Here is a 26703-nt window from a genome sequence, read left to right as displayed (position 1 = left end):
CCCCCAGGTGCCCTTCAACAGCCAGCTTATGTTCCCCCTCTCAGGGGGCCAACTCCAAGACCCCTGGCAGGTAGATACCCTCCTCCATGGCCCCAGCACTATATTCACACTTCATCTTACTTATTATCGATTTCCAAGCCTGCCCCACCAGCCTGCAGGCCCCTCAAGGACTAGGACTCTGGCAAATTCACCCTGATATCCTCAGGATCAGTGTTCAAAAGCCCCAGGTGTTGAATGGGTGCCAATGTCACTCCAGGCCAAGGGACTGAAAACCACAGCAGTGCCCAAAATTTTACAAAACAGACTGAGGCCCCACGGAGAGCTAGTCTCTGCCCTGTGAGAGCCTCCACCCTGCCCAGAGCACATCCTGCCTGGTCATCGCACGGAAGAAAGGCCTCACCCCCTCTCACCATCCCAGAAGCCACTGTGTTGGGGAGGCCACATGGTCCCCCATCACAGCAGAGCCCATAAAGAAGACAAGGTGAGAAGCGTAATAGACTGACGTCGATGGAGGCCATCAAGCCAGAATCCTCTCAAGTGAGGACAAGAGCCTTCAGAAGGTGCATGTCTCACCAACGTCAATCACATCAGGCCCTTGAGCCTGTTTCAATTCCAAGAACTGTTTTTGGACCAGGGAAAGCCCAGAAAGCTTTCCTAAACTCTCTCATCACTTCCTTTGAACTCCAATGGCACTGCACCAGGTGTCTATCACCCTAACACAGAGCTTACAAAAGAGAGAGAAAAATCACCAAGGGCAGTGCTGGGCCAGCCCACAAATGTGCCAGCCTCGGTGAGAAAAGCAAAGGGGTACCTAAGGACAGCACCTGCAAGACTTTATTTTTTAAAAGCTGGGAGCTAGAATACTTCTTTCTAATGACTCTGACCGTTCAAATCCTGACAGACAGTCCCTGACTTATGACAGTTTTACTTCACAATTTTGCAACCTTATGATGGGTCGACACACATTTAGTAGAAACTGAACTCTGATTTGTGATTTTGGAGCTTTCCCCATCCTGGTGCTATGCGGGATGATTCTGTGGTGACGCTGGCCAGGGGCCACAGTTTTCAAGGTCAGCCAACCAATCATGAGGGTGAATCACCAGCACACTGACAACCTGTCTGTACCCACATGGCCATTCTGTATGCTACTTTAGGTACAGTATTGAACAATTTACATGAGACAGTCATCACATTATTATCAAATAGACTTTGTGTTAGATAATTTTGCCCAACTATAGGTGGATATAAGTGTTCCAATACAGTTAAGATAGGCCAGACTAAGCTATGATGTTTGGGAGGTCAAGGGTAGTAAATGTATTTCCATTTATGATACTTCCTAGGTCAAGGTAGATCGGTTCTTCACCTGTATTTACTTCCCAGTAAAACCAGTCAGGGTGCCCTCTAATGTGGTGTAACTCCCATCACCCCAGCCTTCTGCATAGGCAGTGCTGCTTGCAGGAGAGACAGAGGTGGGCAGGTGAAGATGGCAGCTACTAAACCAGCCCAGAGTCATCTCCAACAGGCAGCTAATTAAGGTCTATGTCCTTAAAGCCATTATCAGCAAGGTTTTCCCTTAACAGTAGCCCAAAGGATTTCAAACCCATACACATCTGGACACTCTTCCTTGGGATGTATAAGAATGGGAATGGTGTGTTTTACCTGCATTCACGTGCTTGGTTTCTTTTTCTGGTCCCACCCAAACTCTGAGGTGACTCAAAGTCTACCTAACTTTCCAGTCAGCTAGGCCAAGCCTGAGACGCCCACCTAGCTTAGCCAGCTGATATCTCCACACCTTCCTGCCCATAGTTGTTCAACCACGTCCAGCACTTTATCCACAGATGCCACTGCCAATGAACACCAGACATACTCAGCAGTCCCTCTGCCTGTTCCTCCCTGTGCCTTCTCTAAGGGGGTCCAACTTGCCTTTAAGGCCTTCCCTGTACTCTGAGTCCCTTACACTCCCAGTAGAGACCTGGGATAGTCACCCATACCCATGTTCCATGCTGAACCTTGCGCTGGGCCTGTTCCAATCTTGGGACCTGGCTCAAAGACAAGGCCCCTGCTACTCACAGCCTATATACCACATCCCATATCCCCCCCGTCCCTTGACCCTCCAAACCTCATTCATCCTCATCCCCGTCTCCCTCTGTCCCTTCAGGACTCAAGACAGGAGTAGGGTCAGGGCAAGCTTTGTATGGCTGAGGATGAAGCTAAAGGTAACTACTTCTGATTCTTGCAGGACAGTAAAGGACCCAGGAGAGCAGGAGAGGTTTCAAAGACTCTCGGCTTTAATATCTGAGCCACCTGGCAATCCCATTTGCTCCTTTATAGCCAAGCTTCTGGAAAGGAGTCAAACTACACCATCTGTTTTCTTGCTTCTCCTTCTCTCTCCCACCCACAGCGATCTGACTTCTGCACCTCACTTCTCTACACCTGCCAGAGTCAAGGGCACCATTGGCCTCACACTGTCACCTTGTCACCTCCAACAGAAACTATGTGGTTTCTCTGGTGGGCTTGATGTGGGTGGGTGCCCTTGACAGCATAACCCTGCTTTATTATCCTCATGGTATTGACCACCATCTCTAATTATCTCCTTTGTAAAATCAGTAAATTTCAATGTCACTTAGTTTTCTCATCTATAAAATGGGAATGATAGCAATAATATCTATGTCCTGGAGTTGTTAAGAAAACTAAGAATTAAAATATGTTTTATTGGGGTGCCTGGATGGCTCAGTCAGTTAAGTATCCAACTCTTGATTTTGGCTCAGGTCATGAACTCAGGGTTGATTCTCTCTTAAGATTCTCTCTCCCTCTTCCTCTGCCCCTCCCCTCTCTAAAAAAAATTATGCTCTATCAACAAAAGAGAAGAACAAACTACAGTATATTTAGTCAGTGGACTACTGCTCAGTAAGGGGGAAAAGAACTGAACAACACAACAGCACAGATGAATCTTGAACACACTGTATTGAGTGAAAGAAGCCAGAAGTAAGAGTGTATACCATATAATTCCATCTCTGTGAAATTCTAGGACAAGCAGAACTGATCTATGGTGATGAAAATGAGGCCAAAGGTAGTCCATCAGTAGCCAGCATAACTGGGAAGAGACAGGAGGAAACTCTCTGGGGTGATGAAAATGTTCTTTATCTTAACAGAGGTGGCAGTCACACAGGCGTATACACTGGTGAAAACTCATCAAGCAGTGTACTTAAATCAGCAGGCTCTACCATATGCGAATTATGCCTCAATACAAGAAGAAAAAAACAACCAAAAAGAGTTAATTATGCAGGTGAGTGCCTAAGCAATGCCTGGCATATGGCAGGCACTTAACCAAACACTGGTTATATTAGTTACTTGTATAATTGTTCTTCAAGGGGATCTGGTACATCATTGCCCACAACAGGTCTAGGATATAAGCTGAACAAATGAAGGAACAGATCTCTGATCTCCACACTCCTCTCCAGCCATCAGGGCCTTCTGCTGAAAACCTTATCCAGACAGAGCCCTACAGCCCCTCTCCTAAAGCCTCTTCTCTTGATAAGCGACCCCTGACGTTTTCTCCAAGGGACCCTGCCTTTGTGCCTGGATGATCTCCCCTCACCAGATTCAACTTCCACCCCAAGTTGGGGGCTGGGGCTGCCGTCTTCCATATAACTGCCCCACTTTACGTCTCCAGCCACGTGTGGGCAAAACTCCCAGAGAAGGCCACTACAGAGTAGAAAGAAAGCCCCTTTGGAGTTGAAGCTCACAGCTGGAAGCTTATAAAATAAAAGAATGATGAAAAAGCAGAATCTACAGGATATACCTTAAGCCAGACGCTCCTGGTTTTAAGAGTGCCTGTTTTCAACTGGGAGAGCAGGGAAAATGTGTTTTGTTCCAGGGGAATTGTGATGAGCTAGAGCAAGCTGCTTGGGGACAGGACACCACAAAGGCAGCAGGTAAGCCCAGCTTCCAAAGTTATCACCTGAGTTGTTTGCGGCCTTGTAAGCTGTTTTACCTGAGAGGAAATGGCCAACTCCCAAGGCGGGAGGGGATTAAGAAGGGGAGACCCAATCATGGCAATAGTGAGGTCCCTGCCTTGGGGACACACATGCCACCATCCAATACTGAAGGACTGCTACGGGCAAGACATAGGATCAAGAAACAGAATTGCAGGGACGCAAATTCAGCCCAAGTTATCTAAGAACTGCTAGCATTTATTGACCACCTACCTGTTCTGTGCATTTGCGTGTAGTACTAACTCACAGAATTCTATGAACCCAGTGAGGCAAGTGTTACTGTTCTCCTGTTTAATGGGTGAGAACCCTGCAAAACAGGTTACTTGACTCACCATGGGAAACCCACCTTCCAGCATCAGAATGGGGGTTCGAACCCAGGCCTCCTGGCCCTGGAGTTCATCATCTTAACCTAAGGTGATTCACAATTTAACATCTTGAGTTAGCTGGGGGTTAACTGGTTCCCTCAGAAGTGACTAAGCTCCCACCCCGAGGGGCGCCTCACTCAGGCGAAGTCTGGATGCCTTGAGCCAGAGGCTCGCAGGAAGGCACTGCTGAATGAGAAGAGTCTGGGATGTGCGACTACATGGCCTCCGGGACCCCTTCCAGCTCCAAGATCCCACTGGCCTATTTTAGAAAGTTCTGCCATCAGGTTATTAACAAAACTGAAGAGCTGGCTCCCACTCCAAAGGGTAATTCCGCCTCCTCTGACTCATACAGACAGAAATACTTGGAGATGGTTCATGGTGGGATGGCAGCCTACAGCCTTTGTAGGAGAGATCCAGGCTCCAGGGGCTCTGGGAACCCTGGGCCCAAGCTCCCATCCCTCACCTCTGCCTCCACAGGCAAGGAAGTGCTGCCCACAGGGTAAGAGGCTCCCAGCCCCTGGGGATCTAGGCACTGACAAGGTGGGGATGAAGTGCTAGGACAGGCCAGAGCTTCAGAGCCCCTGGGTGTCCTGGTACCCGTGGAGATGATGACATCGTGTACACACATTAATGAAGCAGCTGTTCATGGCAAAAGCAAAACCCTTAGGGCTGAAGCCACCCCAAGCCCCAGGGTGCTACCGTCTCATAGCTGCAAGCCACTTGAGGCCCACCCCAGCTGGAAACTGCAACAGGGCCTAAGGAGGACAAGAAAAGAGAGAGCATTCCCACTCCCCAAGCACCCAGGAGCACCCGGAGCCTCCAGGAACAGGACAGAGGGAACTGCTGACTACCAGTGAATAACTCCCCCTGTCACCCCATCACCAAACTTTAGCCTTCACCATGAAGAATGTAATCCAGAAAGCAAGAGGGAAACATCTCACCTCAGAAGAACCACACTGTCGGACATGAAGGCTCCAATCGTTACATCTGAAAACCAGAAGTTTACAGCATTCAGAGATGTGTAGAAGCCCATCCCACCCCACCCACCTCTGGCAAGGGCCACAGCCACGGGGGCCCAGCCCTGAGGTCGGGACCCCTGACAAGCTTCCTCTGGGTCATACAATTATCTTGTAAGAGTTAGAGCCACACTGTCCCACGTGGCAGCCAATCACTGGGTGTGGCTTGTTGAGACCTTGAGATGTGTCTGATCTGAACTGAAATGGTTCGGTTCAGATGTGTTCAGGCCAGCAAGGGTGAAATACAGACCAGTTTTCAAAGACCTGGTACAAAAACCACAAACGATCTCAAAAACTTTTATATTGAATATTAAAATTAATTTCACCTATTTCTTTTTATCTTTCTCATGTGGTTCCTAGAATATATTAAATTAAATATGTGGCTCATATTATGTATCTTTTGGACACTAGTGAATTAGAGAGATGGAGACTTAAAACTAAATGACCTGGAAAAAGCTCTAGGTTCTGTAGAACATGTGAATCATCTCTGCTCCACCCCTCATTCTGTGTGACCTCAGAATCTCTTAGAGTGTCCTTGTCTGTACTGTGGACATAATCATCCCTAGTGTCTTCTCCAAAAGCTGATAACATTTCATAATATTTAAATAAGAAGACATCTATTAAATATCTATTAAACATAATATTAGTTGTTCAATATAATATTTTTGATATTTAAATACATGTTAACTATGTTAAATTACATATTTAAGTCAGAAAATTCATGAAATATTTAGCACACTACCAACCAAGATGCAAGTGTTAGCCAGTAATGTTTATTCTTAAGTAACTTTAATTTAGGAAGTGTATACTCATCTAATAGCTCTCTGCCTTTCTTCCCCTTGAAAGTAAACTTTTTAGTCCTGGGGTTCCTGTTACCACTTTACAGAACCAAGCATCTGAATCCCCGAGTCTATATGGCGCCCTCATTAAGGAAAAAGAAACAGCAAATCCATGAATTGTAGTGCTGCTAAAATTTCTGCATTTGGGTCTGGTCATTAATTTTGCTGTTTTCCAAGTCTTTTTGAGTTGACTAGATATCTGAAAATAAAAGAACCTGAGGAATCTGTTGTTTCTTTCATGAAAAATGTAAGAAATTCAGGGACACCTGGGTGGCTCAGTTGGTTAAGGGTCAGCCTTCGGCTCAGGTCATGATCCCGGGGTCCTCCGATTGAGCCCCATCTAGGGCTCTCCATGCTCAAGGGAGAGTCTGCTTTTCCCTCTGCACCTCCCCCCCCCCTTAATTTATGCTCTCTCTCTCTTCCTCTAATAAATAAAAATAAATCTTAAAAAAGAGATAAAGGTAAGAAATTCACATGCGTCATGAAGCATGAACACATCCCCTCACTGTGTGTGTGCATCTCTGCCCACCAAGATGTGACCTCTGGCCAGTCCCCTAAGTTTTCTGTGGCTCAGTACCCTTGTCTATAAAGTGGGGGACACCCCATCTCCACCTACCTGTCGCACTACCTATAAGACATCTACTGCATGTGGAAGCATTTTGCATATGTTAAAGTATGAAACCAACAAAAGGTATTATTTCAGGATGGCCACAAATTACCCAAAACAAGACTTGCTTTCTCCAATTTAAGAAGACCCATGATGGTCCACAGGCCCAAAAACTTCAGCAATGACCCTTTCTTATTCCCTCCTCCTGGCTCTGTAAAGTCTTAAGAAATTACCATAACTGCTGCCGGGGGCAGCCCAGGTGGCTCAGCAGTTTAGCGCTGCCTTCAGCCCGGGGTGTGATCCTGGAGACCCAGGATCAGGTACCGCGTGGGGCTCCCTGCATGGAGCCTGTTTCTCCCTCTGCCTGTGTCTCTGCCTCTCTCTCTCTTTCTCTCTGTCTCTCATGAAATAATAAATAAAATCTTAAAAAAAAAAAAACTACAAACAATGGTGCCCTCGTACAGCACTGCACTGGATGCCAGAGGTCCTTCAGGAGGCATTGTTCAAGTGGCCAGAAATATTTCCTCAAGACGGCAAGATGACCCTTACTATCAGGGAGATGTTTTCTGAATTCCAGGATGATTTGGGATTTTTTCCAAATTCTCATCTTAGTTTTGTTACCTCATCCCACTCCTCAAGCCCCAGAAGAACTACCATCCCATTGTCTAGTCCTTTTTACCTAAGCCAGACACACTTGAGATTGAGGTGGGAAATTGTACATTTTTATTCAATTAGCTTCAACCACCACAAGGCATTAATTAACCCTGAAGACAGGGCAGCCAGTCTTTAATGGTGAAGGTCTGTTTTGTCCATCAGGGACAGGGCACGCTTTTCTTTTCTGCTCCAAATATTTCAATTTTCTTGCAGGGGTTAGAAGGTGGGGAAGGTGCTGCTCAGTTATTTTTCCCCTCTCAAGTGTAAGAAACCTCTTCAGATGGTTAAATATCAAGAAAAACATGAGGTTTTGCTATCATTTTTAATGTAGACAGTACTTCTTTTTTTCTTCATTAGAACTGTTGCCACAGAAATCATGATTTTTTTGTTTTTCTGTTTCTGTTTCTTTTGAAATCACTGTTAAGATCTACCCTTTTGGTCCTTCAACCCTTCAGAATAGATCATTCTAAAGCCACAAAATAAACTTCAACCGTAAAATCAAATACCAGGCAAAGCATCCCATTCTGTTGCGGGGATTTTCCTAATCCTAAATAGATGTTACCACTGCTTACCCAGATTGGAAATTACTCTACCTCAAGTATTTATCTTCATTTGTCTCCAAAGGCTTTAAAAGAAAAAACAGCTTACCAGGATAGCCGTTTCCATCCATATCAATGCCTCCTGATATGGACTGACCAAACATCCGCAGGACTGGACTTATCTTCTGGCCAGACAGTTTCTGAAACAGATAATAGAGAAATTGAGTCACCAAATACGAGCACAGTCATAAATAAAACCTGTGACTTTTCTATGCAGCTTCTGTAGGACACTGGGTCCTCAAGTTGTGGAAAGGGAAAATTGTAATTCTGATTTGTTTTTGTTTATTTTTTTTAAGATTTTATTTATTAATTCATGAGAAACAGAGAGGCAGAGACATAAGCAGAGGGAGAAGCGGGCTCCCTGCAGGAAGCCTAATGCAGAATTTGATCCCAGGACCCTGTGATCAGGACCTGAGCCAAAGGCAGATGCTCAAGCACTGAGCCACCCTAGCCTCCCAGGATAAGACTGTTCCATCTAGTAAATCTGGAGCTCCATGGTCCTGAACCTTCTATAAACTGTAAGAAATCCAAATGAATCAGCTGAAGCCACCCTCTTCCCTAAAAAGCAGCCCCCCAGTCAAGCAGTTGGAGTGCACAGCTCTACCAAGGGACATCTGCACTTTTATTCATCATCAAGTTTAACCTATGCTAACACATGCTGCATTGGCTCAGGACTATTTATGTACAACCGGCTTTTGTCATTCATCGATGTCTGCGTGGCACAGTTCCTCAAAAGATATCAAACTTCCTGAATCAGAAAAGTCCCATCTCCTGGGATCTGACCCGTTCCTTCTTCCCTTTGTTTATACAGTCTCTTTGGGGAGGCTTACCTCCCAATGCCCTCATTTTGGATGACAAGAAAAATGCTTTGTTTTCATACCATACAGCACAATCCCTGTCGGAACCAGGTTTACAGATATCCAGGGGGCTCACTTTGGACTTTCTTTCCTCATCCTTTTCCTTCCTGAGTCACCCTGCAGGAAAGTCACGAGCGGGGGGAGTTTCCATAGGATCTGCAGAGGGAGATGCCAGGGACCACCCCCACCCAGCCCCTCCCAGGGGCCCATTACTGGATTAACCTTCCACTTGCCTTCTTCAGGTAAGCCATCCAGCAGGAAAGGAGCAAGCATCATAGTACAAATCACAACACTGTAGCAAACACTCAAGAAATGTTTCTTGCTCACAGGCAGAGCTTCCTGTCCCACATGGCTCTGGCTAAACAAGCATGTACATACGTCTATTTCTTAAAAGCCACATTCTGAGGCAAACCAGCTCAGCTCCGCAGTCTCACATGCTAGCAGCAGCTTGCCCTGGGTCTGCATTTTGTCTGAGCTCTGCTGTGGCTGGGACAAGGGGGAAGAGTGAAGGGGTGGTCCATTTGGGGGTGGCGATGCGGGCTTAACATCTGCAGGCCATTAGGCCATAAAGCCAGGAAGATAAGTCTGCTCGGTGCTAATAACTCTAAATGAAAACCAGGAGCCTTGGAAAACCTCCGCTTGACCAGGTTTACAGGCAGTGTCCTTACGGCAGGAGAAGGATCACAGGGGCCGCCACGACATGCCCCGGGGGGCTCTCAATTTGAGAAAGGCACACAAGGATCTTAAAATCAACACTTCTCATGGTGAACTCAAGAAAGAGGAATGAGTTAAAGAGTAATGTGGACGCACTTCAGCCCTGATCTCACAATTTCTCCGGCAGAAATAATACCAGTCTGGGCCAAAGAAAAGCAACTCCTTTGCCCAGAGCTGTTTCTGATTTCTTCCTCTGGTTCACCCACACAATGCCAGCTCTGTCTGGACCCCAGCCCTGAAGAATCTATCGTTAAAGGATTTTTCTTTTTCCTTTTAAATCACTGACCTTATTGTATACATATTAGCAGCTTGGAAAAGTATAAGCATAGCTGTTTCTTTCTTTTTTTTTTAAAGTGCCCCAAACCACTTCTCTTTGTCAAAGCTAACAAGCCTGCCAGCGTGCTGACAGAGGCAGGAAGGGTCCAGCTGCTGATCCCCGCTTCCTACTAGAGACACTCCATGTTAACCACAAAATTTGTACTTCAGTTCTCTGCAGGGATTCCACCCAGCAACATAACAAAACACTGGAGGGCACCGGGAGGAGGGAAAGTGAGGGGTCTCTGACAGGTTGCTTCTCTGTGTGATTTGCTTCCAAAGTCCTGGAACAAGCTTCCAAGAGGATGCGTGGACAGTGACCCTGGGCAGCTGCCCAAGGACCGGGCTCCCTGGATGACTTCCCGCTTGTCACATTGTGAAGAGGGTCCCTAAGTCAGACCACAACAGCTCTCATGACATGGATGTGGCCCCCAACCAGCTCCCAAAGCCTTCTTCCTCCTGCCACATTGGCTGAATCACCTAAGAGCTTACTGTCACCATGATTCATTTCTAATGGGAAGAGTAGACCCATGCCCCTCGGAGTACGTTTGCTTCAGAACAAAATCAGTTTCCAGATTTCTAAGTTTTCCAACTGAGCTTCCCTGAGTGTTCCTTCCTCCCACGTGGAGTTGTGGACGTGTTATAAGAAAAGGTTGAGAGTCAGACAGGCAAAGTTTCAGTCGCCCTACTGCCACTTACTAGCCGGAGACCTTGGCCAAGCAAAGTCCCCTCCCTGGGCTGGAGGAATGTCATAAAGACACTGTGGATAATAAGGACACCATCTCACAGGACTATGACAAGAACTAAAGAAAAAAAGAGAGCAGAGCAGTCCCTCCTCTCTGCCGTCTGCCTCATGTGGGAGTTACTGAGCTGGGCTGGCCCCAACACAGAGGATGCTGGAAGCCAGTGATAAGCCAACCCTTAACCTTTAATCAGCTTACTTGTATCTACTACAAGAAGAACAATTATGAAGGCACAAATTGAACTTACATTTATGTACTGGCTCTTAAAATCAGCTTGTAAAGTCTCTTTCTTACCTAGAGACTTCGGCACATGAACAGGCATTGACACTTTACTAATACTTCATTTTATAAAACAGTTGTAGAATATTTTACAAGAACACATCCCACATTTGCTTCAACGTGGATGGAACTGGAGGGTATTATGCTGAGTGAAGTCAATCGGAGAAGGACAAACATTATATGTTCTCATTCATTTGGGGAATATAAATAGTGAAAGGGAATGGAAGGGAAGGGAGAAGAAATGTGTGGGAAATATCAGAAAGGGAGGCAGAACATAAAGACTCCTAACTCTGGGAAACGAACTAGGGGTGGTGGAAGGGGAGGAGGGCAGGGGGTGGGGGTGAATGGGTGACGGGTACTGAGGGGGGCACTTGACGGGATGAGCACTGGGTGTTATTCTGTATGTTGGTAAATTGAACACAATAAAAAATAAATTTATTAAAAAAAAAGAACACGACTCAGTTAAAAGTTGTTTCCTTAGAGATAATCAAGATATGAGACCAGCTTTTTTGTGATGAGAAATAAAAGCATGAGTAGGAAGTGGTAAGCACCTAAGAAGCACTCAATAGATCAATATTTGCTGATTGAAAATTTCTCAACTTGTGCTCAATCCCTTCCTGTCATTGACCCACTCACTGGGAGAATGATACAGGCCTGTGCCACTCTAGACAGAGACATCCACAAATATCCTGACGATGCTTCTATCAAGAGAGTGACTTCCTTTTTTCCCATGGGTTGGGCTGGACACATCAGCAAGACTGAACACCAAGCTGATATGGCAAAAAAACACAATTCACCACTTCCACGTTCCCAAGTCTGGGGCTCAAGGCCAGAGCTTTGACCAGCTCCTCATTTCAATGCCAATTACAACAATCAGCCCCATGACAGCCTTCAAGCCCCTACCCTGTGGACCATTGTGTCTCTAAATTAAATTTTACAACATAATCCTTAAGCTTGCATAGATAACTAACAATAAAAAAGGAAAGCCTCTTTTTCTTCAAGAAATAACTCAAACTGCGGGTAAGGATGGGGATGTAATCCTTCCCAGGCAGGATGCATCCCTGACCATGAGCAAACTTGGAAGTCTCTGAATATGTTTTTATACTTAATAAGCAATACCAGTGGTCTCTGCCTTTCCCTGGAGGGCGGGAAGATTGAAGTCGTAGAAACCATGTTGTGTTTTCCTCTGTACCCCAGGGTGTGGCACAGACTAAAGGTTCCCTGCGTGTTTGTCAGATGAATGTATGGACAGTTACCATGTCATTCTCACAGCAATTACCATTGAGTACTGAGGGACTATCCCACCAGCATCACCATGATAGATATAGACGGCCCCTGAGAAGTCATCCTCCTTGGGTGCACCAATGGCCACATCTGAGGAGAGAAAAACAGCTTTTGGTTAGAAAGCCACATGGAGTAACACAAGGACTTTTCCTAATTCCTGCCATCATCTGGGTCCCTCCACACCAGAAATTTCTTGGTCGCTGGTTGCTCAGGCATTAAACTAGATACCCAGTCTCTTAGCAGGAAAAAAAGTAGAAAATTATTGAAGCTGTGAGGGTTTTGTTTCCAGAAAAGTTCCTACCTCATTCTCACAGGAAAAAAAAAAAAAAATCATTGACTCACCCAATAAAAGAAATGCAAATAGAAACCACTACCCAAATTTCTGTCAGAGAGGGGAATTCCATAAACTAAGGCTATTGCCTGAAAAAGTTGACTCTGTTCCGGGAGAAGGGACTGGTATAGGGTGGCACTCACTTCCCCCCCACAAAAATTGTTACCCTCACACACTGACAACCCCTGGAACAAAGCTGAGATCTTCCTGACTTTCTTCCCTTTGCTTCTAACAAAAGTCATGTGTTTACAGAAGTGAGGTCAAGGGTGAGGGGCATACGCTCACATGACCTCGAGAGGTCCTCTGTGGGCAGGGGCGTGAGGGTATCAAAGGAGCCTGGATGTCTGGCCTGAGGCAAGAGCTGCCCCCCAGCCTGTCCTCTGCCACAACCATCACCCTGGAGACATGGCTCCCACAGGTCCTGATGTCCTTCTACTGCATATACAGTAAGCAGGGGGGGGGGGGGCACTGAACAGGCCAGAAACAGGAGCCAAGAGGCTGTGAAGGTATCTGCAGTCCAGACAGAATTGGAAACTGGGTGCACACAGCTGCAACCTCTCTGCAGGGACACATGCAAGACTATCCCCTTGCTGTTGCTCTCACAGCTGAGAATGTCTCAGTCATCCCTCAATCGTTGTACTAACTACACCGTAGAGGCTCAGATTGAGGGCTGGTAGCGGGAGAAAGCGGGTTCCACTTCCTCAAACACGTCTGCTTCAAGAAGCCCCAGTAGGGATCCCTGGGTGGCGCAGCGGTTTAGCGCCTGCCTTTGGCCCAGGGCGCGATCCTGGAGATACGGGATCGAATCCCACGTCGGACTCCCGGTGCATGGAGCCTGCTTCTCCCTCTGCCTGTGTCTCTGCCTCTCTCTCTATATATATCATAAATAAATAAAAATTAAAAAAAAAAAAAAGAAGAAGAAGCCCCAGTGGCCCGGCCCCAGGTGCGTTCGCACCGCAACACTCAGCCAAGAATTCCGGGCTGACAAGAAGCTACCACGCAGAAGCAGAGCCCAGCCCTGAGTGCCTGCATGGAGCACATCTTCTCCAAGGGCGGCCCTCCCTACGGGGGCCTTCCAAGCAGGCAGGCAGATCCAGCAGCACATCATGTCAGGGAGAAGCCAGAGGGCAGGTGCAAGCTCACTGACCTGGGAACCCATCGTCATCAAGGTCACCCAGGCTGGCGATGCTCTCCCCAAAGTGTGCGTTGTAGGCGCCGTCACCACTCAAGGCCAGTTGCTCCTCCAGGGCTCCCTGGGAAGCAGGATGGAGGAAAAAGTGGAAAACAAAACACAAACAGAACCGAAAAAAACAAACAAACAAACAAACAAACAAAGCTCCGAATGTCACCCTCAAAGTGCACCCATCAACAGGAGACACCCAGGCAGGACTGCAGGCACCTAAACTTCTCTTTCCTCGTGGCAAAAGGAGTTCCTTTCACTTGTGCAGCAGGAAGAATTCCCACAGCCTGAGATGCCTTTTAGAGGGAAGAGGATTCTCACAGTGACCAGCGACCCCACCTCTCCCTTGTCTGGACACTCCATAAACCCACCTACCTACATACTTATCACCACTGAATCTTCTCAACTGCCCTGACCTTTTCCTCTGCAAAGTTGTTTTACATGGGCATGCATATTTCTATTTTTTCTCTTCTGTGACTTTTAGTACAAAGTTGCTTTACAAGGTACATGTGATTAGTAATCCAACACCCAGTAGTTCTTGGCCAGAGTGGGGGGGCATACACAACATGCCTGTTCTAGTTGGACTCAGATTTGCATTTCTCGAGCAAACACCAGATAACAAAGGGAGGGAGCTAATGGTGTATGGTGGCAGTAAAAGCCATTTGAGGATACCCACTCTACCCCAAATCACTGACATGTCAGTATCAGAGTATTAAAGTGCAATCTGAGATTTTGAGGCATAAGAATGTCTAAATCTGCCCTGGCATAGAGGAACCCTGGACTCACTGCACACCCACAAGCCATCCCAAGGAGTATCTGGCTTTAGATCAGACCTCGTGGCTCCCCCCACTTTACAGATGAGGAAACTGAACCACTAATTTTAAGTTATTTGTCCACATTGCACAGGCTAGAATGTGGAAAACCCAGGATCCAGGTCCATCTAACTCCAAAGTCACCATTTTCCCATTCCTCTGCACTGCTTCATAATCATTCATCAAAGAGAGGGAGATTCAACAGATATACTACCCTTGTACTTAGGGAAGCCACACGGGTATTAAGATACATTGGTTGGGTGTTGGAATGTGTGGGCACAATGTGTCTGGGGAGTTATCCTGCTCTAAGATTCCACACCCTGATTTAGACACACTGTTGAGCTATTGAGCTGATCACCTTGCTGCCTGACAAGGTCATACCTATGTGAATATTTCATTCTCCTACAAATAGAGTAGCCAGCAGCCACTGACTGTTGCTGAGCTCATCTCCATAATGACCACCTCATTTCTCCCCACACCAGCCTGTCCCTTTCCTGGAATGTCAAGGGGGCTGCAAGTGCCAAGCATCACTGCAGGAGGTACCAGGAAGTATCTTCGGTCCCAGGTTTTAGATTCACTTCCTTAAAGAGTTTACAAGCATCTGAGAAAGCCCACGGCTCTAACATTCCCTGGCTCCTCTTCACATGGCTGTCCTTTCTTTCTGACATCTGCCCACCTATAGTTAAACACCATTGTCCCCTCCAACTGAATTAGTTATCCAACTAGGATAACTAGCATCTTGGTCACCACTTAAAAGTGTACTTTTTTTTTTTTTTTACCATGAAAGAATTACATTCTTGCTCTTTGAGTAAAGATAAAACTAAAAATCTATCCAAGGCTTACCACCCACAAAGATCTGTTATTAACATTCTCTATGCATTCTGTGTATTTTTATAAAGGTTGTTTGTAGAGCAAGTTTTCATCCTGCTTTTCACTGATTACCGCATAACCATTTTCTCATGTTTGGTGACAAAATTGATGCATTTAACTCTCTTGTTGAACATTCTTAATTCTAGATGCTGAAAAGATTCTGCTTTCTCACTGGTCTCCCACCTCCACTGTGCATTACTCCCCCACTCTATCCCCCCAATCCTCCACTCAGCTGCAAAGGGGCAGAGGCATCTTTCTGACACCATCACCCCCCTTTCATGGTCCTGCAGGATAAGGGCACCACGATCATGGCCCTTGGCCACTGCACTGGTCCCCAAGCAACCCCCAGAACTAAGTGGTCCTACTGCCCCATGCCTCATCCCACTTGCCCAGCTCCCAGCCCACCCCTGCCTGTCTGCCTAACTCCTACTCCTTCGGATTCATCCCAGCCATTGCGTCCTCCAGGAGGTTTCTCTGCTCCCCTGGGCATGTGCTTAGATACTTCCAGGGAGGGAGCACAACTTCCAGGGATCCAGCTGGCCTAGGTTCAAATTCCAGCCCACCACTTCTAGTTGTGTGATGGGGGGCACATTATTTAACCTCTCTGGGCCTCGTTTTTGCATCTGAGAAATGGGACCCCTGATATTACATTGAAATCATTTATAGAAAACAGGAGGCACAGTTTCAGGTACATAATAGACACTCAAAATCAAACAACAGACATTACAATTTTTTTCAACCCCTGTATGTTTGCGGTGATAACACTGTGTACAGCTTTCCATTAATGGAATGTTGAGCTTTCTGAAGGTAGGAAAAGAGTCTTTTCACTTCCTCTGGGTTATGGGGCCCAGTGCCCAGCCCAGCAGGGTCTCAGTCACTCTTTGCTGGACAGATGTCCCCCCACACACACTCATCCACATAGTGCCCAGCACTGTACTCACATTTCCTCTGTTGATGTAGACGGTGACCTGCCCCTCATCTCTGATCTCAGAGAACATGGGGGCCCCCACCAGCAGGTCAGAGAGGCCATCTGCGTTCAAGTCAACTGCGCATAAGGAGGAGCCGAAGTAAGAGCCCATCTGCAACCAAGTCGAGTTGCAACAAAGCGTTCAGTGTCTGCCCTCACACAGGAGGTCCTCACTTTCCTCTAGCCGGCTGCTTAGGCACTCTTGCTCCCAAGCCCCTCAGAGGCTGTGAAGGCTATGCTGCCCCATAAGCCAGAAGGCCCAGGCCAGTGGTGAAATGCCTGATTTCCCTGGCTCCTGGCAGCTATGCTGGGGCCCCGGCAATGTGAGACCAAAGCTAACAGGCTCAGAGGCCCCCTCCTTAGAACCCTACCAAGGGGAAAACAAGTGGACCAATCCCAGGAGAATACAATATGGTTTTTAAAAATGCAAGTCGAGGTTGCAAAATGGGTTACAACCATAGTAAAAGTGCCTCATATAACAGACATCTGACAGGGCCAACCATGTAGGAATATGAAATTTTGTAACATAAGGCAAGCTTGAAAAGAAATGCTACATGGGGAAATAGATTCCCCTCCCCCTGGGCCTGCTCAGAGCTAAAGCTAACCAAGAAGGCATGAACTCCAATGACAGAAAAAGGTACAACTCCTAAGACTATGTAATGGATAAGGGAACACAACCAGGTTACATTGGCTCTTCCCGTATCACGGCTTACTCCAATGCCTATTACTGTAAATCAGGGGTCTTAACCCCAAATGCCAAAGGGATCCAGACCCGTGACAGAAAAACCATAAGAAAAAACATGTAACATTGTAAAGTTGGTCACAGGTGGCAAGTGACACTTGGTTTCAGTGTCTAACAATGAGTGGTACGGACTGTGGCAAACAGGAGCCCACAGAGCCAGCTACTAGACACGCTCCTACCCAGCCGCAGCCAACTGCTGTCATGAGGGAGGCTGACCCAGAGAAGACCAACCTTCCTGTTTTTTAAGAGAAGCCAAAAATCAAAAATTGTATTTGAGGTGCCTCTTTTTAAAACACAGGCAACTTGGGGGCATCTGGGTGGCTCAGCAATTGAACGTCTGCCTTTGGCTCAAGCCGAGATCCCGGGGTCCTGGGAGCAAGCCCTGCATTGGGCTCCCCACAGGGAGCCTGCTTCTCCCTCTCCCTAGGTCTCTGCCTCTCTGTGTCTCCCATGAATAAATAAATAAAATCTTAAAAAAAAAAAATGTGAGCAACTTGTTCAGAATAAAAAAAAACAAACATACCGGGCAGGCCAAACAAAGTTTCACAGGCTGCATCCTTTCTAAAGGCTGCCAGTTTGCAACCTCTTGGAAAGGGAAAAGAAAAAAAAAAAAAAAAGCCATTCTTTTAAAATAAATGTTTTCAAATAAAAGGCCTCTGGTTCTGCTGATGGCAACAAGCATTTTCTTTTGGAGTTGCAGTTTGCAGTTTGTTGGCCGCTGCCCCAGGGAGTGTGAGAGTGGAGGGCACTCCGGTACATTTCCTGCAGTGAACCGGGGGACTGGCGCCCCTCCTCAGTCACATGCCACTTGTGCTCAACCCACCCCACCCTACCACCGCCCATTCCCAGAGGAGAAGCATGTGGGCAATGCCTGAATTCACAGCTGAGACCAAGTTGCCAGTCACTAATTCGGTGGCCTTGCCGATCTTTCCATCTGGACTTTAGCAAAATAAGCAAACAAACAAGCTGGTGAGACCCACACAAGGCCCCGAGGACCAAAGCTGCTAGCTGTTCTCTCTGGCTGAGCCCCATGGGAACAATGTGCTTCATTCCAATGGGCTATTTAACTTGGCATCTTTATCAATGTTCAATCAGAAATCCCTGAACATGAAGTTTCCTATCTAAGTTCTGACATACAAACACTTCAGATACCCTGTTAACTCAATAAAACTCCTATATGGCAATGACATGCTTTCAGGGGTGGGGGGGGGAGGGTGTTCCTTGATCAGAATTCTCCCATAAGTCTGGAAATACAGGGATGTGTGTCTATATTAACATCTGGATTGTGCACATATTGATGATTTCTTAGATGGACTATATGAAGGCTGTCAATCGAAAAAACCCAGAACTTTGAGGTTTCATTTTATTTTGTTTTGTTTTGTTTTTAGAGTAGGCCAGGTGACAGGACTACCTCACCAAATCCTGGTCGAAAAAAGCAGAAGTGGGCCAGTGGTTGGCTGAGTCAGAACCCTCCCCTGTGTGTGTGTGGCTCCGGACACAGGGGTAAAGCTACAGACATCCTTTGAAAGCCTGGGGTCATGTCCTTTCCCTCTGAAGTAATGGAGAAGTCAGAGAGACTGGAATTTCTCTTCTTCTTGCAAAAAGCAAAATCATATGTATAAAGAGAGTGATCATCTTTTTCAAAATCAGAAAGCTTATGATGGAGTTAAAGCCAGAAAAAATGGGAGAGCAAGATTGAGTGGTGTAAGAAAGGAATGACTCTAGCTAGGATGGTGCAAAGTGAAGGCAAGTAGAGCCCTAATGAAAGTGACAAGTGACAGAGCCATGGAACTGGTGGGTGAAACACCTGGCCCTTCCATCCCCTCTCAGGGAGCCCCAACACATACATCACAAGGACATTCAAGCAGACATGCAAACCAGTCTGTCCTGGACTCCACGGCGTAAAGTTCTCGGGAAGTGTGCCCAAGTGGCTCCTCAAATGTTGACCTCTCCAACCACCTGCTCTTAAATCTGTTGCCCGAAACATGACCACAGCCAGTCACAGATGAGTGGCCATGTAAATTGTCATTTGCACCAGGAGGTTTTTGAGAAGGAGGGGGGCACAATTATAGGCTGTTAATTATACCAGGATGACCACCCTGGGCACAGGTGGCTGGTGGGGGTGGTGGGCAGGAGGCATGGAGACACAGGTGGAAATGAACGTGAAGATACTCTGAAAACTGGATGACAGGTGTGCTCCAGCTCCACACATCACATTAGAGTCCTTAAATAGTATTTATGTGAGGTGATGGGTGTGTCAACTAGCCTTACTGTGATGGATCAAATCATCCATTGAACACCTTAAGTTCACCCAGTGCTATAGGTCAATTATATCTCAGCAAAGCTGGAAGAGGGGGACAGTTCCTTTAATTTTATGCTGTCAAGCCCAGGTATGTTTGCAGGGGAGGGGTGGGGGTCTGGGTTTCCCACAGTAGGCACACTCACCTATTTATTATTTTTTTGTAAGAAAAATATAAAATGTTAGGCTTAGGAGCATTTACATCCTGCTCTTTGGGGCTCTTTCACAAATGGCACTGAGTTACTTCTTGTTGAACTGTCAGGAGTGCCTGGAAAATCTTTTTTGCAGAATTGCTCACAGTCCTTTTCCAGTGCTGTTGCTCTGGGTTTTTAGAAATGTTAAAATAACATAGGCCAGTGTAGTTCCCAGGGAAAACTTCACAAAACTGATTTGGTAATGCATTTTTTTTAATGGAAAGGATTATGACAATTCTATACCAAGTACACACGTTAACATTGTTAAAATTGAAAGAAAATTCCACTTGTGAGTGGGATTTGGGGAAATGAGAATATCCACCACCAGAACAGTGTGTAATGGTGCCAGGCTGGAGTAGAGCAGGTTTAACCCCACACTGGGCTGGGACACACAGCCTGCCCCACAAAGGAAATAATCGCTTTTCACCCTTTCTTAGGGTGGTGGGAGGTATAACAACCTTCCACATTCTCCTATCTCCTGGAATCTCTCTCCCAGGCCCCAGGGGTCCTGTGCTTCTTCCCAGAGCTCACTGAGGCCTCCACCAAGACAAGCCTCCAAATTACTTTGTTGGCCTCCCAGCCCAAATATGTGTCCCCTGAGAGCAGCCAATCTCTCTCAACAATCTTGTTGGTCTGAGCCACACTAAGGGGTGCAGGACTGATAAGCCTGTGAAAAAATGCTGCTTATTAATCAAAGCACTCTCTACCTGCCTTAATTTCAGACTATGGTGCAGCATAATGGAAACATGCAGGAAATGGAGAGAGAATTAGGGCCAGGATGAAGACAAGACAACCCAAGCAGATCAACCTTGCCCAGGACTAATTTCAAGGCAGCCTTCCCAAGCTATTTCTATTTCCAGGTTCCCAAAGGAGCTGAGTGACACTGTCACACAGTGTCTCTGTGTGACAATAGTCCCTGTGACGATGGTGGCAGGGAGCTCAGGATGAGGAGGAATGGTGCTGGGCCAGGGACACAGGGAGAGTGAGAGCCATTTGCCTGTGTGCCTACTTGGTTAGCTATCATGGGTTTGCACTGTACTAAACTGTGATCTCCGGGGTGTTGATGTGTAGGTACAAGAGAGCAGCAGATGGAGGAGAGGTTGCAAAAGGCAGAGAGACCCCGCGAGTCGTAATTTTGATGAGTATCTGAACTATGAAACTATTTTGAACTCTGTGATGTAACTTGGTCATGTCCAAATGCATCTTGCTTCCTATGTCCTAATCAAGCAGGAATTCCACAATCTGCAGGTTACACACAATGCTAAGGAGGTTAAGGCAACTGCATGCGGAGCCACCATACAAACTTAAGGCCCAGGTAGGACCTTTCCACCAATTTTCTAAAAAAATGAACTGATTCCCACATTCTGACATCTCATAAGCAAAAAAGAAGATAACAGTGTCAAGAATCTCACCTTTTTACCTGATGCCTGAAAAATCTTAATTAACGTGCCCGATCTTCGATCAGCTCTAAAAATATAAACCTATGGAATGAAAAAAAAATCTAGTTAAGAAGGAAGCCAGGATCAAAGATCTTTACCAGCATTCTCCTGAGAGTCCTACTTAAATCAAGGCCAATGAGGCACAGGGCAAGTGCACTTAAATTAGCTGACAATTAAGAAGTCAGCATTCCCTGCACTTTACCAACTTTGTAAAAAGAATGTCCTTCAATTCCAAGGCAGAAATCACATCCTCTGCTCCTGAACCACATCATTCATGGAAGCCATGCACAATAAGGTCCAAGGAGCTTACAAATTACTAATAAACAATTCAACTCTTGGATGAAGTATGCATTTTCTTCCTTGAAATATTTCTTTCATTCCCAAGAGTTAGAGCTGCTGCAGGTAGAGCAATGGAAGACAGAGGAATGGAAGGGAGTATTTCAGACAAAGCAGTTTTCCAAAGTGATTCCACAGAATATCAGAGCCTTATGATCTGCTTAAGTAAGCAGGAGTTTAGTTGGGGAGACACCAGATTTAAACATTAAATCAATTCCTCTACTGCAGGACTTTGAGAGCCTTTAGTATGCACCATGCATCGCTACCACAAGGAAGATTACTCACAAAGGACTTCCCAAATGCCAGGACTGTGGAAGTTCTTTTTCAAGTTGCATCTTATAGGAAGTGTCCCATGAGGACCAGGGTAGGGGACCCTCCTAGAGGGTAAGAAGCCTCTACCTTAGTGAGAATGTGTTTATGACCTGACACCAGAAACAAATAATCCTGCAGGCCAGAGGTCTATTCTAGGGTTCCCGGGAATGGGACAGTCAGCAATTTTGTCAACTATAACCAGTTTCCCCAGCACCTCTCATGTGATCCAAGTGAAAGAAGCATTTTCAGGTTCTTTTTTGTTAGTTGCGTCCAGGATTCTCTCTGTCTGGTTCTATCAGTTATAAAAACTGTTCTCATCCTAAGACTTAACTATCTTGAAACTATCACAAGCATATGCAGAGAAAACAGCACAATCAGATCAAAGTTTGTGTAACTGGTGAGAAAAGGAAGCATTGAGGCATCTGCATGGCTGTGACCCAGGAGGCAGGCGCTTTTAACAATGCTAGGGATGCCTGGTCACATGCAGGCAGCTTCTTTCCCCGGTGACATTATCAGCATGGGGACAGCTCCTGATGCTTCTTCCCTCCACCATGTAGAGGAAATTGTGTGACCCTGAAGGACCCACCTCTCTCCTGACATTATCAGATTCATCTGCCTGCCTCCCCCTGCTCAGTACCATTGCATTTTTATTTATCTGGTTTCATTCTCGAAGATCCTTTCTCCCTAGCACCAGTGGTAGCAGGGTGGGGGGGGGCGGGGGGAGGTACAAGTTCCAGAAACGAGAGCTACGGTTCCTAACTCCTACCCAGGGGGATCTGGGGAAATGATTCTCATGATGTACCTGTAAAGCCCAGTCAGCTGGCCAGACTGACATGCTGGCTCAAGGCTCCAATTAACAGTAGTTTGGGTCCATCTCTAAAATCCAGACCCCATTTCTCTGAGCCCCTAGAGATATGGCCATACTCTATCCCAGGTCCACCCTATTGCCTCAGGTACAAAGATTATTCCTTTGTTCAGATTTTTCTATCAGAGAACCTATGGAATTTGTCAAAAATTTAGGTTCCTGACTCATGTAGACCTACTCAATCTAGATTTCCCATGCCCTGGAGCTAAAGAACCAGCAAGCATAGTTCTTCATGCTCTTGGACCCATAGAGGCCACAATTCCTAAAGGGACCAGAAAGCCCTGGATCCATGGGGTCTTTCCCATACCCTGGGAAGATCCTTTAGGAGAACTGATCCCACATATTTCCAGTTCAGCCTTTGGACTGAACCAGTCTTGGCTCTAAAACACTGGGAAAATAAATATGAGCCTCCAGGCCTCAAGATAAGTAACTCTCTCTCTATCATAAATAAATAAAAAAATTAAAAAAAAAAAAAAAAAAGATAAGTAAAGTCCCAAAGACACTTGGGACTAGACCTGATTCTGTTACGTCAAAGTCAAAATTGGGGAAGGCTTGACAGAGTGGAGCCTGGACAGTGCTGGGTACCATTCCTTTGGAGGACGCCATGATGCCAATGGTCAGTCTTAATAACATCACACACAGAGTGAGCTGCCAAACGCACTGAGATGAGAACAGGGAGATCTGTGAGCACCATTCACTCTCTGATTAAGCTTTCAGGATATGCTCTCAAAAGTGGTCAGAAGGAGGCTGATGGGAGACTCCTCATGGCTTCATTTACCTGCCAGCCACCTAGTAGAATGTTCACATCAAATAAGTGACAAACCTCTATACCAGGGGCAGCATGCTCCCCCCTCGTGTCTGACTCCATGCTATTCCAGACTTTACTCCTCACCTTTCCAATGCCTTCATCCTGTGGAGCACCTCCTACCACATCGGTGGTGAACGGACGAGAGAAGGAGCCGGCAGTCACTGCATAGCCTGTAAGGAAGGGGCGTTCACCGAGAAGACAGTGAGAGAGGGCAGGGAAAAAAAGACCCATCAGAGGAAAAAGGGTCTCAAGCATCCCTTCCCTGGACACCTATGACCCAGCTATTCTTGGAACATAACCTCCCAGGGAACAAATGGATCTTTCTATCAGTCTTCTCACCCTGAAATGGCTCATCTCACAAAAAGTCAGGTTCACAAAAACATGAGGGCAGGAAAGAGTGTTTTCTGGGAGTCCTCTTTAAAACAGGTACTATACTGGGGAGCCTGAGTGGCTCAGTGGGTTAAGTGCCTGCCTTCAGCTCAGGTCATGATCTCAGGGTCCTGGGGTCGAGCCCCACATCAAGCTCCCTGCTCTTGGGGGGAGTCTACTTCTCCCTCTCCCTCTGCCTGCTGCTCCCCCTGCTTGTGCGCTCTCTCTCTCTTTGCCAAATAAATAAATAAAATCTTTAAAAAAAAGAAAACAGGTACTGTGCTAAATACTTTATGTTTTTCTTTTTGAGATATAATTTTTATATGGTCAAGTGTATACATCTGAAGTATAGAACTCAAAGTGTCCAAATGTACACAGCCATGTGATCACCACCCAGAGTGAATTTAGGCAGAGACCCCAAACTAGAAGGTTCCCTCCTACCATCTCAAGTCAGTGCTCTCCTACAGGCAGCCACTACTCTTTTTCTATCACTATATATGTATATTTTTTAAAGATTTTATTTATTTATTCATGAGAGACAGAGAGAGAGAGGCAGAAACACAGGCAGAGGGAGAAGCAGGCTCCATGCAGGGAGCCTGACGTGGGACTCGATGCCGAGTCTCCAGGATTCTGTGCTGAGCTGAAGGCAGCGCTAAACCGCTAAGCCACCCAGGCTGCCCTCTATCACTATATATTATGTTTACCTATTCTAGAACTTCACTCAACCTAACACCTGTGACATTCATCCATGCTGAGTATAATAGCAGCCATTCCTTTTTATTGTTGAGCAGTGGTCTACTATATGAAGAGTACAGAACATCTTTATTCTCCTGCTGGGCATCTGGCTGGGCTGTTCCCAACAATCCCAGCATTACTATGAACAAAACTTCTGTGAACATTCAGACGTGTGATTTTGGATGCCGGCAAATTTTAATCTCACAATTCTACGAGGAAGGTCTGATTATTTCTTCCACTTTATAGATGTAGGAACTGAAACTAAACATGGTCAAGTAACATGCCCTAGATAACAATGCAAGATTCAAATCCAATTGGGATGCCTGGGTGGCTCAGTGGTTGAGCCTTTGGCTCAGGTTGTGATCCGGGAGTCCTGGGATCAAGCCCTGCATTGAGCTCCCCGCAGGGAGCTTGCCTCTCCCTCTCCCTGTGTCTCTGCCTCTCTCTCAGTCCTTAATGAGTAAATAAAAAAATCTCAAAAAAAAAAAAAAAGATTCAAATCCAATCTGTGTGTCTCCAAAGCCTCTGCTGTTAACCACTGTGCCATCTTCCCTCCTGGGAGAAGGCAATAAGTGAGTGGGTGAATAGATGAGGAAAGAATCCGGATGCAAAAGCAATCTAGAAACAAAGGTCAAAGCTGTCTGAGCTTAGTCTAAATGTCTCCTGCTTTCTGAGACAGGCTTGTGGGCAGGCTAAAAGTTCTCCTTTAGCCAGCAGAAACCCATATGGGTGGCCATATATTCCCCAAACCTTGTCTTTGCCTTCAACCTTAATGCTGTGATCACAAGCTGTTTGGATTTTGTGATGACACCATATTGTGGTCAGTTCTTATGGACCCTGTGGCCTGACCACATTACCTAAGAGTATTGAGTGATCTCAAAGCCTTAAGTGACCCTTGGAAGCCCTGCAGCAGTAAAGGTCTCTGGTACAGAGCAAGGCACAGGTCCCACAGGTTCAAAGGACTTACTCTGAACCCTAAAGCCATACCCAAACCAGGTTCTGGGCTGCCTTCTAGACACGTGTCAGGTCTCCCTGCTGTGCACTGGGCTCTGTAGCAGGTCCTGGAAATGTCAGGCCCGCTCTGCGCCTCTGAGGTGCTCCCAGCTGACACCAGAGGTCAACGCTGTCTCCACAGCACACATATGGCAGGCAGCTTCAGGTTTGGAAACCGCAGGTTTAAGCCCCCACTCTGCTATTTACAAGCCATGTGACCTTTTCAAGTTATAGACTTCTATATGCCTCAGTTTCTTTACCTCTAAAATGCAGGTAATGATAGTTGCCTCATAAGGTTGTTTCAGGAATGAAACGAAATAGTATCCAGAACTATAGCATTTAGAACAGGTACTAAGGAAAAGAGCCACACAAAATCTTCAGGTCCACAAGCAAAGACAGGCTATCTCTGTCCCTCAATAGGTACACTGTCATGCTTGCCTGGTGGCTGTTGTGTCTATTTTCTTTCTAGAAGGTTGAAAGGGTTGAGAAAATAAGAGAAATTTTCCTGAGCCTGCAATTAACCTTCAACATTACGCTGCCATCTGTCATGCTAATTTCTGGTTCTTGCTATTTCTATTTGCAACTGGTGGTGTGACCAGGAAGCAGAGGCCACAGCCAAGCAAATGTCAAGGGAAACCAGGATTCCACTGCACTCATTTTGTATCTGAACTTGAGTAATTGCTCAAATAATAAATGAAAATGTTTGCTTCCCTGGAGGTTCCACTGTCAGCTCTGTGATTACACCAGTTTTAATCCAGACCCCTCCTTTGTTCTCTACCTGCTGGGTGAAGGGCTCCATGTAAGGTACCCTCGCTAAGAGCCCACCTAATTAGAACAATAAATGTAAAAGCCAACAAACTCTTCTTTCTACCATAAAGCAATAGTTGGCGAGCCAGGTGAAAATTGTTCCCATTTCCCCTCCTTATCTGTCACATCCCTGAGCTACTCACCCAGGTAAGTGTACCGCCTGTTCATGATCACTTCATCGTTCAGTTTGAAATAGGTGTTGTCTGTAAGGTTCAGCACTTTGACTGTCCCAGCCCAATAAAATGAGCCTGGGGCACCCATCACTACCAGCTCCTACAAAAGACAGACCCAAAGGTAAATAAACAGGAAGGATGCTGAGGAAGGGAGCAGGTGATATAATTAGAACCACAGCTGCATCCAATGCAAAGACACTTCAC

At 46.2% G+C, this 26703-nt stretch overlaps 1 protein-coding gene across 1 annotated transcript in view; it reads right to left on the bottom strand.

The window, feature by feature from the left end:
* Positions 1–26703, bottom strand: part of ITGA9 (integrin subunit alpha 9) — a 336390-nt gene that overhangs the window by 262401 nt on the left and 47286 nt on the right. The window contains exons 6-13 of the mRNA XM_038570409.1: positions 26470–26599; positions 23507–23592; positions 21075–21143; positions 16402–16539; positions 13746–13851; positions 12263–12357; positions 8125–8215; positions 5302–5347 (exon numbers count right to left, since the gene is read on the bottom strand). Of these exons, the coding sequence (XP_038426337.1) occupies positions 5302–5347; positions 8125–8215; positions 12263–12357; positions 13746–13851; positions 16402–16539; positions 21075–21143; positions 23507–23592; positions 26470–26599 (761 nt within the window). The remainder of the gene's footprint in view (positions 1–5301; positions 5348–8124; positions 8216–12262; positions 12358–13745; positions 13852–16401; positions 16540–21074; positions 21144–23506; positions 23593–26469; positions 26600–26703) is intronic.

The sequence above is a fragment of the Canis lupus genome, chromosome 23 (assembly GCF_011100685.1).
Source record: "Canis lupus familiaris isolate Mischka breed German Shepherd chromosome 23, alternate assembly UU_Cfam_GSD_1.0, whole genome shotgun sequence".
In the NCBI taxonomy this organism is placed as follows: Eukaryota; Metazoa; Chordata; class Mammalia; order Carnivora; family Canidae; genus Canis; species Canis lupus.
Note: the sequence above shows the minus strand (reverse complement) of the source record. Positions and strands in the feature narration are given on the sequence as shown.